The sequence below is a fragment of the Boeremia exigua genome (genome assembly GCF_020726555.1).
Source record: "Boeremia exigua strain MPI-SDFR-AT-0100 chromosome Unknown C7974scaffold_9, whole genome shotgun sequence".
NCBI classification, from domain to species: Eukaryota; Fungi; Ascomycota; class Dothideomycetes; order Pleosporales; family Didymellaceae; genus Boeremia; species Boeremia exigua.
In genome coordinates this window covers 460787-476475 of record NW_025763526.1, presented here as the reverse complement: position 1 = coordinate 476475, position 15689 = coordinate 460787, and the positions used below count along the sequence as shown (strand labels likewise).

The window sequence follows — 15689 nt, the reverse complement described above, 5'->3', positions numbered from 1 at the left end:
TGGCACTGCAATGGCACATCAGAACGAAACCCAGGTGATTGTGCTGATTCCACAGCTGTGCAGCATCGTCACATGCCAGAAGTGTGCAATAATACTCCTGAATTCCTCGTCAGCACAGGTCCTGCACATGCCTGTAGAAAAGGACCGCTATGCACGGGAGGATCCATCACTTATCGCAGGGGGTAGGCATTTACAAGGCACAGCCGAGCGCCGTTTCTTGGACCAACGTTCATCTTTATCGAGAACAGGCAAACGGGTATAAGCTTGGGCGGCTGCGACTCTCGTTGGTCAACAGCTGTTGGCGCATGACCCAAAATCTCTTGCACTTGCTCATTTTGGATACTGCACTCTATCCTTCGGCTGCACTGCTGAAAATGTACCTCGCGTCGGCCTGCTGCACATTATAATCTGGGGTTACAGGTAACATGACTAACTTTGGTCCCTTATGAGGTAAAAATCGATACAGCAATCTTGGATATTGCAGCTTCTTATTTTGCATGCTGAAGGTACAAGTAGTTGCGTCCTGCCTGCTGCCAACTAACTACCGGCCCATACCGGCTGGATTGAGCCCTCAATAGTTTGTCCGGTTTCTAAGCATGCGATCTGTTACTCTTCTCTCTTTCTCGTCGCTCGCAGCAGCAGCTGTTCTTGACACGCGTGACCCTGTACCACCTGGATATGTTGCTCCTCCTTACTACCCAGGTAAATACAACCAAAGTCAGACCCACATTTGACAAGTTCCTTTCCTGATACATTCAGCACCTCATGGAGGTTGGGTGTCAGAATGGAGTGAAAGCTACCGCAAGGCTGCGCTGCTCGTCTCCAACATGACCCTCGCTGAGAAGACCAACATCACCTCAGGCACTGGTATCTTCATGGGGCGATGTGTTGGTAATACTGGCAGTGCATTGAGAGTTGGAATACCTCAGCTTTGTCTTCAAGATGGACCGCTTGGTCTTCGGTAAGTTTGTTGCTCAGCCATGAAGTGTGACGTTTGGCTGAATCTCGTGCACAGGAACACCGACCATAATACCGCCTTTCCGGCAGGGGTAAGAGCTTTCGCTGATTCCGAGAGAGTTCAAGTTCTGATGACGAGTCATTGTAGATCACTGTAGGCGCGACGTGGGACAAGGATTTGATGCGCCGCCGTGGCATCGCTATTGGAGAAGAGTTCCGAGGGAAAGGAGTCAACATTCACTTGGGCCCAAGTGTTGGCGCCCTGGGACGTAAGCCTCGCGGCGGAAGAAGTACGTGAGTATTCTGATAGCATGCAACAACAATTAACGTGTTACGTCAGATTGGGAAGGGTTTGGCTCGGATCCCGTTCTCCAAGCGTTCGGCGGAGCCTTGACCATCGAAGGAGTGCAAAGTGTTGGAGTCATCGCAACTATCAAACACTTGGTCGCTAACGAGCAGGAAATGTACAGAATGTACAGCCTTGTCAAGCCAGGTATTTCCTCAAATCTGGACGACAGGACAATGCACGAATTATATCTCTGGCCGTTTGCCGAAGGTGTTCGTAGCGGAGTTGGCTCTGTCATGATCGCCTACAATGCTGTAAGTCGATACAGGAAAGACTGCAGGCTCGACTAACATCTTAGGTCAACGGCTCGGCTTCTGCACAAAACAGCTACTTGATGAATGGCCTGCTCAAGGACGAGCTTGGTTTTCAAGGCTTCGTTATGTCAGACTGGCTAGCCCAGATCTCTGGTGTAGCAACAGCGTTGGCTGGACTCGATATGTCAATGCCGGGTGACCGGAACGAAATACCACTTCTCGGAAACTCTTACTGGATGTACGACTACAGCCGAGCAATACTGAACGGTTCCGTCCCGGTCGACCGACTCAATGATGCCGTTACTCGCATACTTGCCGCATACTTCCAGATGGGCCAGGATCAGAATTATCCTCGACCCAATTTCGACGCAAACACCCAGAATGCCGAGGGTCCTTTGTACCCCGGTGCACTACTCTCTCCGACTGGAGTAGTGAATGAATTTGTCAATGTACAAGGTAACCACGCAGAAGTCGCAAGGGAAGTCGCTAGAGATGCCATAACGTTGCTGAAGAATCAAAATAACACCCTACCGCTCTCTCGCACAGCGAGTCTGAAGATCTTTGGCACAGATGCCGAGAAGAATCCAGATGGTATCAACTCCTGTGCTGATCAGGGATGTAACAAGGGCACCCTTGGTATGGTAAGTACCACTCAGCTTCCTTCGCAGTGATAGGTTTTTAACACCAGCGATCTAGGGCTGGGGAAGCGGCTCTGCACGATACCCATACATGGACTCGCCCATCGATGGTTTCAAGTCACGAGGATCAACCTACCAATTCTTCAACAGTGATTCGTTTCCTTCCAACTCAAATCCAAGCCCAAACGATACCGCTGTCGTTTTTGTCACGGCCGATTCTGGAGAGAATTACATCACCGTAGAGGGCAATCCTGGAGACCGGACATCATCTAACCTGAATCTTTGGTATAATGGGGACAGGCTGATTCAAGACGTGGCTGCAAAGTACTCGAACGTTGTCGTCGTGGTTCACACCGTCGGACCAATCGTTATGGACGCATGGCACGATCTGCCTTCAGTCAAAGCTATTCTTTTCGCTCATCTTCCAGGACAAGAAGCTGGCAAATCCTTGATGGATGTATTGTTTGGTGATGTCTCGCCATCGGGACATCTCCCATACACGCTTCCGAACACGGAGAGCGATTACCCTGCCTCAGTCAATCTAGTCGGATATCAGATCGGTCAGCCGCAGGATACTCATACAGAGGGGCTGTATATTGACTACAGGCATTTCAACAAAGAGAGTATTAAGCCTAAGTATGCTTTTGGCCATGGCCTGAGTTATACTTCATTCTCTTTCTCAGGCGCGTCCATAAGAGCTGTCACGCCGCTGTCCTCCGTGCCACCAACGCGCGCAGCCAAGGGTGCAACACCCTCATACTCGACTGCGATTCCACAAGCATCAGAAGCCTATTGGCCAGAAAATTTCGATCGCATATGGCGGTATCTCTATTCATGGCTCGAGAAGCAGGACGCAGACGCCGCCGCAACGGCCGCGAATTCTGCAACAAAGTACCCGTACCCAGTAGGCTACTCCAACGTGCAGAAACCAGGACCTGCAGCTGGAGGCGCACAGGTAAGAAGATTCATGCATATACCCGCGCGACAGACGCTGACCTTGTAACTAGGGAGGCAACCCTGCCCTGTTTGACGTCGCGTACGACGTGTCACTGACAGTCACCAACACCGGGACCAGAGCCGGCAAGGCAGTTGCTCAACTTTATGTTCAATTTCCTCAGGGTGTCACATTTGATACGCCAGTCATCCAGCTGCGCGACTTCGAGAAGACTGGCACACTGCAGCCTGGCGCGTCTCAAACCCTCAGTCTGCGGGTTACGAGAAAGGATCTGAGTGTGTGGGATGTAGTCTCTCAGAACTGGCGTATACCTTCAGTTACTGGAGATTATGGAATATGGGTCGGTAACAGCTCGGACAACTTGCACTTGAGGTGCAGCACGGCCGGTAGGACTTGTGCTGATGGGCAGACGAGCCCCGTTTGACATTCCGAGGGAGTACATGTTTCTATACGCACCGGAATAATTTAATTCTGTCTACATTTTTCTCGTTACCGTTGCTCCATTTGCAGTATTGGATTTCTTTGTGCTCACTAGTACTTCAGCATAGGTATCGACTTCGAGCCCTTTGACACAAGGTATATGACACTTGAAAGCAATGTACATAAGTCTCTAATTACATAATATTTAAACGTGCCTAGCTAGGCATAAGGCGACAGGAACGGTACAGGTTTTGCCTTCGTTGTTTGGCCTGAATGGCAAAGCCTAGCACCGCAGTCCAGGGGCGAGAGCGACTAACCGGTTCATATATCAAGAAAGCGTTAATCTCGTCGCTATAAAAAAAATCCCAAATGCAAGGCGAGCGACGCGTAATACTTGGCCAGATCTGTTTTTGTACATTCCGTACACTCCCTGGACACCACCACGGCGACAAGCGCATTCCATTCTCCAAACAAGTCCAGCGTGCGACAGCAAAAACGGCGCGCGTATAAAGCATGCGTCTGCACGACTTGTTTTAGTTTTCTGCGTAGCTACACTCATCACTCGTTTCAGATGAGTGGTTTGCGCTTTTCGGGCGCGTTGAAGCGCATACTGACAAGCAGCTCCAAATACTAATGGCAGTATTCGTACTACCGACGGAACTAACACATGAAGATGCATCTACTAATCGCAGGCTACTACTGACTGAGCAAATGAACTGACACACAGTTGTTGGTTTCCTGCAGAGCACAGACAGAGCATTTGAGCACAGAGAACGCGTGTGAATACTGCTTTGAAGCAGCTTGCTGATGAAGCAAACAGGGACCCTTTATTCCACCCGTCCTTCCTCCAACGATCGATCTGGATATTGACCTCTACACATACGTCGGATGTTACGACAACGGCCAAACGACTGGTCTCCAGACTCTTCTCCCACTAGTGTCGAACGTGCTTCAAGGCCTTACGCAGGAGTCCTGCGCAGCGCTCTGCGTAGATTCTGCCATCATTGGTATCGACGCGAACAGCGGTTGCTACTGCGGCGACACCACGACGTTCGACCCGGTTGAGGTTGACCAGAGTCAATGTTCCTCCACGTGTGTTGGTAACCAGCAATGCGGTGGTGTAAACCGCCTGACTCTGTTTGTCAACTTGGCCGCTCAGCCCGTAAGTCGTCCTTTCTTATGAAATACGAGAGTGTGGCGCTTCGATGTGATGGAGATGACTGACTCTTCTCGTAGCCCACCGGCCCAGTGCTTCCACCAGTCAATCCGCCAGTCATTCCACCTCTGCCACCTGTCACTCCCCCTAATCCTCCCGTCATCCCCCCTAATCCTCCCGTCATCCCCCCTAATCCTCCCGTCACCCCTCCTGGTCCTCCCGTCACCCCTCCTGGTCCGCCTAGACCCCCCGTCATCCCTGGTCCACCTGGACCTCCTTTTATCCCTCCTGGTCAACCTGGATCCCCTGGGCCCCCAGTCATCCCTGGTCCACCCGGTCTTCCCGGCCCCCAACCGGGTCCTCCCAGTCCCCCCGGTCCTCCTCCCGGCCCTCCTGGACCTCCTCCTGGCCCACCTGGACCTCCTGGGCCACCTGGGCCTCCCGGGTTTCCTGGACTGGGTCGACCACGACCTGAGTATCCCGACCGCCCACAATCCTATCCTGGTGATGGCGTCGACTACCCATACGACGACGAAGGCCCCGGCCCGCGCCCACGCCCGCGCCCCGGCACGCCTGGTGGCAGGAAGCCATGGAAGCCCCGACCAGCTTCCCGCCCATGGGACAACGGTAACGACGGCTAGAGTGATGGTTACCCAGTCGCTGCCCGCAGGTGAAGCGGATTATGATGAAGTGTTGAATGATGTAATGGGATAAGATTGTACGGATAGTATTGTTAGGAGGATTTCAGCAGGCCATCGGATTGGTGGCCACGCTCACACTCGTTTGAAGGATTTTGGTGGGCTTCGTATAGCGTTCGTTTCGATTCTTGAGCCGGCCAACTAGTGGTTTGGTTTGAATGTTTGCAAGGCAATGATGTTTTGTTTTCCTTAAACCCCGGTGCATCGGTGTCGATGTCTCATGACTCTGTGCTGCCTGCTTGTGATCATTGGTACAACTTCTGCTAGGTTCTTTTCAGAACTTGCGTTGAAATCGTCTAGGAACTGTGGCCAGGTCTGTGGACTGCCTCTCACATTACAGAATAAACGGCAGACTACCTAACTGGGTAAGCATGTGAGCCAAGTATTCCACTATGCTACAGCAAAGTAGGGGAAATGCAAGAGAACTCTACAGGTTGCTTTTTTTGCCTATAGAAATTGCTTTTTTGCCTGCAGTATAGGTGACGCTTGACTAAACGTTAGCTTTAGGTACTACAATGGCTACAAGTTCTGTGTAAATGCTGGTCAGCTCGAAGGTCGCTTAGAGAGACTGCCTAGGCACCACTCTATATGCTGTACTACAGGTTTCTGCAGCATGGAAGAAGGACGGCGAAGACGTGAGATGTCCACCGCCTCTTGGTCTGGATCGAGGCATGACAGTTCCAAAGACGGTGTAAGACGAGCCAAGACGGCAGAATGCTAGCATGATTCGTGAGCAGTCGCGCAATCCATGGTGATAGAGAGGAGACGCAGGATTTGTTCGTGGTCGTTTATGCTGTCTTGTACCTGTCAGAATCAAGTATGTAGGTACGATGCCGACGACCTGGCACACGGTCCAGAAAGGCAAGGTTTCCATGGCGGTCGAACCCTATTGCGGAGTGGGAGATGAGCTGCACTAACGTCGGGGCTTGCGCCGTGCACGGATGAATTGCTCCGCAATCCAGGCATGCGAGCCCCCATACAGGCCGCATTTTGCGCTTCCTTCGCGCTGCACGACAACTCACGCTCTCGCTGCCTGACTTCTTCGCTGAATTCACGCAATCCCAGTCAACGATCTACTCATTGGATCTCCTGCACGACATATACCCCGCTGTCACGCCGCTTCTCCACACGCGCGTCTCCCAAAGTTCCTGCAGCCATGGTGTCGCCTAAGAGCATTGCCTACTATGTCTTCCACCCGAACGAGTTGCGCTCGATCATCCAGTGGTAAGGAGCTTTTCTGCGCTTCCAGCACATCAGATTTCCGGTGCCGTTCACGTAGATCCAGTACTGACACTTCCTCGTAGGAAAGTCTGGCACAACCCCGTCCACGAGCGCGATGAGACGAAAGACTCGGAGAACCTCAAACGATGCTTCCACTTCCTCGACCTGACGAGTCGCAGTTTTGCGGCCGTCATCAAGGAGCTGCACCCCGAGCTGCTAGTTCCCGTGACCCTGTTCTACCTCATCCTCCGTGGTCTCGACACCGTTGAGGACGACATGACGATCCCCCTCGAGAAGAAGGAGCCAATTCTGCGAAACTTCCAGGATATCCTGGAGCAGGATGGGTGGACATTCACTGAAAACGGGCCGAACGAGAAAGACAGGCAGCTGTTGGTCGAGTTCAATGTGGTCATTGAGGAGTTCAAGAACATCAAGCCGGCGTACAGGGAAATCATCAAGGATATCACCAAGCGCATGGGTAACGGTATGGCCGACTATGCCAACAACGCGGAGCACAATCTCGTCGGTGTGAACACAATAAAGGACTACGAGCTGTACTGCCACTACGTCGCAGGTCTTGTCGGTGAAGGCTTGACGCGCCTCTTTGTCGAGGCTGGTCTTGCCAACGCCGCGCTCCTGAAGAAGCCGGAGCTTATGGAGTCTATGGGTCAGTTCCTCCAGCAGGTCAACATCACGCGCGATATTAAGGAAGATCTGGACGACAAGCGACGATTCTGGCCCAAGGAGATTTGGTCCAAGCACGTCAACGAGTTCGAGGACCTCTTCAAGCCCGAGAACAAGCAAAAGGCCCTGGACTGCAGCTCGGAGATGATCTACACGGCTCTGACGCGCGCGGACGACTGCCTGTACTACCTTGCAGGTCTTAGGGAGCAGAGTGTGTTCAACTTCTGCGCTATCCCGCAGACCATGGCTATCGCAACGCTGAATGCCTGCTTCCAGAATTACGACGTTTTCCAGAAGGTCGTGAAGATCTCCAAGGGAGAAGCCTGTCAGTTGATGGTTGAGTCGTCGCAGAATCTCCAGCTTGTATGCGAAGTCTTCAAGCGGTATGGCCACAAGATTGCCAAGAAGAACAACCCTCACGATCCCAACTTCCTGAAGATTAGCATGACAATTGGACGGGTAAGATCCCTCTCTTTTTCATAGAAATCCCGCTAACCCCCTACAGATAGAACAGTTTATCGAGTCCATCTTCCCATCCCAGAAGCCGCCGATTGACCAGAAGTCGCCTGCGAGCGTCGAGGAGGCCGCGAAGGCCAAGAAGCAGGCGAACGAGGACAAATGGGACCTTATCTACATGACTGCTGCAGTCGTTATTACTGTGATGATCATCGCATCCTCCATGGTAAGTCGTACAGAACCGTTACTTAGACTTTTGCGCTGACACGTCTCAGATCTTCGTTGCCTGGCTAGCTGGAGCTCGTTTCGATATTGCGTACGTCGAGATCAAGCAACAACTCGGACAGCTGCTGGGTTGGGCAGAGCCCAAGGCAGTCGAAGCAGTCAAGGTTGTGACCGAGAAGAGCGAGCTATGAGCCACAGCGAAACCGTAATCTTCAAGCCCATATGTGTATTATAATGGCAGCGACATACTTTTTCGTAGACGCAGGAATGTAGTCCAACCTAATGCATTTTGAACGATCAAAACCTGCTCTGCAACCTGGCTTCAGACAATCGGCTTGCGTATGCCATTGACTTCGAGACGTCTCTTGTTCCTCACGTGTCTGAATGCGATCCGTGACAAAGCCTCTCTCACCACTAGCGGCTTGGCGATTTTGTCGCTCGCAACTGCCCGCGTTGTTGAAGCGAAAAATGAAGCAGACACGAACGCCGACCGCAACTACTTCACCACGCCCTCACCACTCTTGCCTTGTGCAGCAATCTAGGCAGAACATACCCGCGACAACCCGCACCTAAAGAATCGCCTGGCGCGACTTCGACGAACGCCTTCACCTTGATCCACTCTTCAACAACCGCACTCGCATACGACCTATCTGTCGCACAGCACAACCCACTACCGCTGCCTCCCAACTCTTCACCACAGTCAAAATGGCTGACGTCGCTACCGCACCGAACCCCTCCCAGCAGGTCCCTCTGGACACGATCCCCATCTCGCCTGTCGATGGCACCAACTCGTCTGAGGCTGAGGACAAGAGCGCCAACACAGAGGACAAGTCTGCCCGCACGGTCTTCCACGACCCCGAGAACTTCAACGTCAAGCACCCGCTCATGAACACATGGACCCTGTGGTTCACCAAGCCCCCAAGCGGCAAGGTGTGTGACTGGCGCTTAGTGAATATCGAGGGCTTGACTGACAATTGCAGGGCGACAACTGGGCTGAGCTGCTCAAGGAGGTCATCTCTTTCGACTCGGTCGAGGAGTTCTGGGGCATCTACGTATGTGCTACGGAAATCGCATTGTGCGCGGCATAGCTAATACCCCGCCTAGAACAACATCACACCCACATCTGACTTGGCGCTGAAGTCGGACTACCACCTCTTCAAGAGCGGCGTTCGCCCCGAGTGGGAAGACTCTCAGAACAAGCACGGCGGCAAGTGGGCGTTCCAGTTCAAGGACAAGAAGGCCATCAACATCGATGCGCTGTGGCTCCACGTCATGCTCGCTGCCATTGGCGAAAACCTTGAGGATGAGGAGGACAACGAGGTCATGGGCGTCGTTGTCAACGTTAGGCGAGGATTCTACCGTATTGGTCTGTGGACTCGCTCTGTTGGCCGTGCTATTCCTGGTGATGGAGGCAAGGGCAGGACACAAGAACAGGGCAAGGAGACACTCCAGAAGATCGGCAAGCGATTCAAGCAGTCCCTTCAGCTCAAGGAGAACGAGCCCGTCGAGTTCTCTGGTCACACGGACGCTGCCCACTCTGGCAGCACACGTGCGAAGGCCAAGTTCACTGTCTAAGTGCTCCGCGAGGCCTGTCACCGAAGAGATTCGGATTTTGGCGAAGCAGAGGCTCACCTCTGCGGTTTCTCTATTCAACACGAACACGTTGAAGGGTAGTCGACAATGCGACTGCGCTTGGGCGTAATTTACTACCCGGTGTACCCAAAAGCATCTTCACAAATCGATCATGATTACGGGATTGGGTTTCTAGCATGGCGTCTGCATGGGGCGGCGATCGGGTCATCTTGGGGTCTGTCATGTTTTATGGTCATGACGAGTTACGTGACTCAAGCGGTACGTGGGTTTGGGATCCAAGTTTGATAGATCTGAGCTCTTTTATCTAGCAAATATGAATGAGAGAACAGACAGACGTGCGGGACAGAATGCATTGCGTGGTGCAGTTCGTGCACGTAACGGGCGCTGGACTAAGATGATTTTCTCATTTGGAGGTACGCAGGTGACCCCTCACATACTTGCACTTCAGTACGAGTGTGAAGCCTTACTGACCAAGAAATAAATAAAGTAAAAGTAAGCTGGTCTATGCAGTAGCCCTCGAGAAGAGGGCGGTGAGGGGTGAAAGAGCCATCTACCCAATAACAAACGCAGCTTGGTTTTCTACCCCCCAGCCGTGCGTTCCGGCTTCCGCTGCCATGTGAAGAGTCGGACACGACGTAATTAGTGGCGGTGCAGGCGGCCGTGCCTATCCCAACTAAGCCAAACATCCTGCACATATCCCACCGACTTTCTCACCTCCCCGCCGCACCAGATTTTTGCTGCACGATGGTTGTAGAGACTGCATACTACGACGCCCTGGGCGTCACGCCCACCGCGACCGAACTCGAAATCAAGAAGGCCTACCGCAAACTTGCGATCAAGCTGCATCCCGGTAACCATGCGAATCCTGCATAGCAACGGCAGCGAGCATATCTGACGCGGCGCAGACAAGAACCCCGGCGATGAGACCGCCCACGCCAAGTTCCAGGAGGTACGTCGACCTCTTTTCCTGTGCTGCCGGCTGCACTTACAACATCTCGAGCATGGCGGGGCTGATATGACTGCAGATCGGCGAGGCGTACCAGGTGCTCAGTGACAACCAACTGCGCGCGAACTACGATAAATATGGCAAGGAGGGCGCTGTGCCGCAGAGCGGGTTTGGTATGCAACCATGGCAAGGCGTAGTGGGTGCAGTATGCTGACGCTGCGACAGAGGACCCGTCCGAGTTCTTCACCATGATCTTCGGCGGCGAGGCCTTCTTGGACTGGTATAAGACTCCTGAGCAGTTATAGGCATAGTGCAGGGACACTGACACACACAGGATCGGCGAGATCTCGCTCATGAAGGACCTCACCAAGACCATGGAGATCTCCATGCGCGAAATGGAGGAGCAGGAGGCCGCCGAGGCCGAGGCTGCGCGAGCTGAGGCCGCCGCCGGTGGCTCTGCGTCTACACCTGCAACCGGCACTGCGGCTGACGCAGCGACTGACGCAAAGACTGGCGCCACGCCTCCAGCCGGCGCCGCCGAGCCCAGTGCTGGCGCCAAAGCAAAGGAGGCAGAGGCTGCCGCAGAGCGCGCTGCAGCCCAGCACGGCGGCGATGCCCCTCCAGCGTATGCTGCACCACCGCCAGCGTACGCCGAACCCGCCACCGAGGCTTCCGCCGCGGTCCCGCCTGCCGCCGCCACAGGCTCTTCTTCTGGTACAAGCACGCCCAAGCCGCGGGGTATCCCGACTCGAATGGCTATCATGGACAAGACCGAGGAGGATGCACGCATGGAGGCAGCAAACATGACTGAGGCCGAGAAGGAGCTGCGGAACAAGGAGAAGGCCAAGAAGGGCGGTCTCACAAAAGAGCAGCGCGAAGAGCTTGCAGCGTACGAGCTGGAGCGCAAGAAGATCCGCGATGAGCGCGTGACCAATCTTGCGAAGAAGCTTGTTGAGCGCATCTCATTATGGACAGAGACAGACAAGAGGGACGACGTCACCAAGGCGTTCAAGGACAAGATTGCCCTCGAGATTGAGAACTTGAAGATGGAGTCATTTGGCCTTGAGATCTTGCACGCTATCGGCCAAACGTATCTCATGAAAGCATCATCGTTCTTGAAGTCGCAGAAGTTCCTCGGCATCTCCGGCTTCTTCTCCCGCATCAAGGACAAGGGCACACTCGTCAAGGACACTTGGTCAACGATGAGCGCCGCCATTGACGCCCAGCTCACCATGGAGGAAATGGCCAAACTAGAAGAGCAGGGCGGTGAGGCCTGGACGGATGAGAAGAAGGCTGAGTACGAGAAGAGAGTCACCGGCAAGATCCTCGCCGCCGCATGGCGCGGAAGCAAGTTTGAAGTCCAGAGCGTGCTGCGCGACGTGTGCGACCAGGTCCTCAACGACAAGAAAGTTAAGCTGGAGAAGCGTATCGAGCGTGCACACGCCCTGGTCATCATCGGCGAGATGTGCCAAAAGGTAAGCCCCCGCATTCTTGTTTCGTCTCAACCACGGGCCACTGACATTTCCAGGCCGAGCGCAGCCCCGAGGAGGAGGGCGACTTTATGGCCTTTGAGCAGCTCATGGCCGAGGCGGCAGCCAAGAAGGACAGCAAGCAGGATAAAAAGGAGAAGCACAAGCACCACGAGAAGAAGGAGAAGGAGAAAGAGAAGGCATAGAAGCTGTTTCCCTCCGCCGCCGACGACGCTGACGCTGTTTGCTTCCCTTCTTGCTGCATATTTTTCTTCGTGATATCCATAGATTCCTTTCGAGATGGGCTGAATTGGAATACTAGCATTGGCGGATTCGTTCGCCTTTTCCAGCGCACACGTATCTTATGATCACAGGAGCTGTGAGATGTGGTGACAGTGCTTCAATTTGGTGATGTACAGTCAGACGATAGCGAAGCGAAACGGCCGCATAAAGCGTGCTACAATCCAAGCCCACTCAATCCATAACATACAAACACCCAACGCCCTCCAAGCAACACACTACTGCGGTCCTAGAGCCCCGCAACTCCACCCCTCACCACCAGCAAACTAGCCCCCACCTTCCCCTCCCACACCCGCTCCGCCAACACCCCCAAACTGCTCCCCGCTTCCCCCGCACTCCGAATCTCATCCGGCCGATCCGCGCCCAGCGCCGCGTTGCGCCCGATGTTGCGCCCCAGCACAATTAGATCGCCCGCGTTCTTGGGCGCTTGTCCGACCTCGATGCTCGCGCGCGCGATGACGTCGGCGACGGGCTGTGTAGATGGGACTGTGTCGAAGATGACGCGGTTTGCCAGCTCTGCGGGCAGGGACGCGCGCAGGGAGGCGAAGAACGCTGCGTCTTGCTCGCGCGAGGGGATGGTCGCAGTGGTTGTGATGATCTCGCCGGATTTGGTAGGAGAGGTGGATGAGGATGAGGGCGACGGGGTGGGCGCGCCCAGGATCGCCTCCGCGACGTCGAAGTGCACGATGGTCGCGGTGATCTGGGGGTTTTCGGCGAGCTGTAGGACGAGGCGCAGGGCAGCGCGGTCGTCGGCGCCGCCGAAGAAGGGCGCGAAGATGTGGTGGCTGCGGTCCGCGATGGGGGCTGTGACTGTGGTGTCGGCATGCAGAGAGACGCTGCTGTAAGTGCGCGTGAGACGGAGATTCTGCTTGCGGTCTTTGTTTTTGGAGCCGCCAAAGTTCTTGTTGACGAGGATGGCGACGGGGGTTGTGGCTGCGTCGAGGGTGGCGTTGACAAAGGCGATGTACGAGGACGCGGCGAGTTTGTTCTTGGTACCTTTGTCTTCGATAATGGCTTGTTCGGACATACCACCTGTTTCGCTCCAGGGGAGGAGGAGCAGATTTGACTCTGAGGCGCGTGTGGCGAGGGTGTCGGCGAAGGAGGACTCAGGGACCACCAGGGCTTCGCCACTGACGGCAAGGTTGTGGAGGCGCCCAAAGGTGCGGAATGTGTTAACGACGGGGTCGTAGGCGGTGTAGCTTTCCATTTCGGAGACTTGCATGACGGACGAGCCACGATCAGTCAGGTTGAGGAGGCGTAGACCGTATGCTTCGACGGGTCGGTTGGGCGCAACTTCTTCCAGAGATGAATCTGCAGTCTCCGTGTTTACAATCGAAGGATGGACCTTGGCTGCTGGCGCTTGAGATCCTCCGAACAGTGAGGTGAAAGCAAGCAAGTTAGGCATGCTGTCCAAGCGCAGGTACACAGTGACCCGCTTGATCTTCTCAGCGGCCATCTTATCAGCGTGGACTCCATCTTGAACACTGTCGGTGTTGTCCAAAGGCTTCCCTGTGTCCCAGTCGATCTCCCCGCGGCGCCAGGACTCGACCTTCTTCTGGTACCACGGTGGGTAGAAGTACATGGTAAGTGGAGAGGATGCAAATGTCGTGACGAGTGCCATGACAACGAAGATCGTAAATGTTCGCGTGCTCAAGATTTTGGCGTTCAATCCAATGTTCTGCATGGATTAGCTACGTCTTGCGAGAGACGTCAATGCACTTACTAGCACAATCAACTCGACGAGACCCTTGCAACTCATCAAAGAGCCAATGGCGAAGCATTCACGCCATAGCATCTTCGTTCCTCGAGCTGCAAGCGAGGCGCCGATGAACTTCGAGAAGAAGGCAACAGCGGTGACACCGATAACGTAGCCCCAAACGATTCCAGAGTCGAGAAGACCAACGTTGGTGTTGAGTCCGGAGAGTGTGAAGTATAACGGCAGGAACAGGGCACCAATCAGATCCTCAATCTTTTCGGCGACCTTGATGGCGAAACCACCCTCGTGAGGGCAGATCAGACCGGCCATAAATGCTCCAAAGATAGGGTGCACTCCAATGATGCCGGTAAAGAAAGCGGAACCCAGAGCAATAATGAGCGTGAGAGAGATGATGCCTTGACTGGGTCCATCCTGCAACGCACCAGATCTGCGCAGGAACCATATGAAGACGGGTCGGACGGCGTAGCACAAAAACAACATGAAGCCGGCACACGTCAACAGCACCCAGAGTGCCGTAAGACCGCTGCCTGCATTGACAAGGGCAACGCAGAGCGCAAGCAAGATCCACCCTACGACATCGTTTCCAACACCGGCCGAGAGAACAATGACACCGACGGGAGTCATCAGGAGCTTGAGTTCAGTGAGGATACGGCAAAGCACAGGGAAAGCCTACAATTGTCAGTGGAGCCTTTTCTGTGATGAATTGGGGTGCTTACAGTAATAGCCATAGCTACACCAATGAAGAGCATGAAGATGGAGAAATCGATGTCCACCATCCCCGGCTCATCCTTGAACTCGTTGTATAGACCGACTGCGATGGCGCATCCCATGCCGAAGGGGATCGCCATGCTGATGACACCGACATTGAGAGCGACTTTCCAGTTGCTCAGCAAGAATCGTAGGTCTACTTCCAAGCCGATGATGAAAAGGAACAATGTCAATCCAAGGTTGGCTACAAGGTTTAGATTGGTCATAGACTCCGTCGGGAAGATCGCCTCGGTGAAACCTGGGATGCGGCCAAAAACCGAGGGACCAAGCAAGATGCCGCCGATGATCTCAGATATCACGCGAGGCTGGCGGAGTTTCGAGAGCGGCCATCCAAGAACCCGACAGAAAATGATGATGATCGAAGCCTGTCACATGTACAATTAGCTGTGTTCCATAATAGCAATATAGTGTACTACAATAATAGTCTTACCTGGATGATGAAAAGTATGATTGGGTGGCTTTTATCGAAATGCACGGGATTGACTCCCTCAAGAATACCACCCTGCGGTGGTGCTTTTGGCGGCGCCGTCGCGGACGCTGCGGCTGAAGCGATTATTGTGGACGACATGACGAACAGGCGGGGTTGTGTGGGGAGGATGAACCCCAGACAAAGACAATGTCGCAAGTGGTCGAACCCCAGGAAAGTTGTGGGAACGTGGGAGGATCAAATAGCTGTCAGAAGACGGAGCTCAGGCCACGAACACAGCGTCAGCCCAGAACACAGGATGCATACGTGATCCTGGGATACGGCGGCGTGTCTCGCGGTTTGGGCATACGCAGGGCGGCGGGCGCTAGTGGAGGCTTTGTCCAGGGTGCACTCAGGCCATGTGACAGCTCGCGATGGCCTCGTGGTGTATGGTGAAGGGTTGTCCTGCACTCTAGGCGG

The 15689-nt window shown here is 54.1% G+C and overlaps 5 protein-coding genes across 5 annotated transcripts; 4 read left to right on the top strand and 1 right to left on the bottom strand.

Annotated features, from left to right (window-relative positions):
* The first annotated feature begins 502 nt into the window (after positions 1-502).
* On the top strand, positions 503-3628 carry C7974DRAFT_226006 (beta-glucosidase-like protein). The gene is made up of 8 exons (XM_046137272.1): positions 503-702; positions 760-961; positions 1016-1049; positions 1106-1247; positions 1298-1557; positions 1602-2198; positions 2254-3150; positions 3203-3628. The coding sequence occupies exons 1-8, from the start codon at positions 597-599 to the stop codon at positions 3572-3574; spliced, it is 2610 nt and encodes an 869-aa protein (XP_045994553.1). The 5' UTR covers positions 503-596; the 3' UTR covers positions 3575-3628.
* A 2714-nt stretch (positions 3629-6342) lies between these two features.
* Positions 6343-8313, top strand: C7974DRAFT_398851 (farnesyl-diphosphate farnesyl transferase-like protein). The gene is made up of 4 exons (XM_046142354.1): positions 6343-6648; positions 6729-7788; positions 7835-8011; positions 8061-8313. The coding sequence occupies exons 1-4, from the start codon at positions 6389-6391 to the stop codon at positions 8199-8201; spliced, it is 1638 nt and encodes a 545-aa protein (XP_045994552.1). The 5' UTR covers positions 6343-6388; the 3' UTR covers positions 8202-8313.
* A 321-nt stretch (positions 8314-8634) lies between these two features.
* On the top strand, positions 8635-9744 carry C7974DRAFT_225859 (translation initiation factor eIF 4e-like domain-containing protein). Its single transcript, XM_046137270.1, has 3 exons — positions 8635-8940; positions 8991-9062; positions 9115-9744. The coding sequence occupies exons 1-3, from the start codon at positions 8716-8718 to the stop codon at positions 9583-9585; spliced, it is 768 nt and encodes a 255-aa protein (XP_045994551.1). The 5' UTR covers positions 8635-8715; the 3' UTR covers positions 9586-9744.
* A 603-nt stretch (positions 9745-10347) lies between these two features.
* On the top strand, positions 10348-12224 carry C7974DRAFT_415311 (X-domain of DnaJ-containing-domain-containing protein; the record flags this gene model as incomplete). Its single annotated transcript, XM_046143884.1, has 6 exons — positions 10348-10453; positions 10509-10552; positions 10629-10722; positions 10775-10829; positions 10884-12024; positions 12078-12224. The coding sequence occupies 6 exons, from the start codon at positions 10348-10350 to the stop codon at positions 12222-12224; spliced, it is 1587 nt and encodes a 528-aa protein (XP_045994550.1).
* Positions 12225-12547: 323 nt separating this feature from the next.
* On the bottom strand, positions 12548-15371 carry C7974DRAFT_315749 (Sodium/hydrogen exchanger family-domain-containing protein; the record flags this gene model as incomplete). The annotated part of the gene is made up of 4 exons (XM_046138524.1): positions 12548-13996; positions 14042-14704; positions 14752-15168; positions 15234-15371. The coding sequence occupies 4 exons, from the start codon at positions 15369-15371 to the stop codon at positions 12548-12550; spliced, it is 2667 nt and encodes an 888-aa protein (XP_045994549.1).
* Positions 15372-15689: the final 318 nt, after the last annotated feature.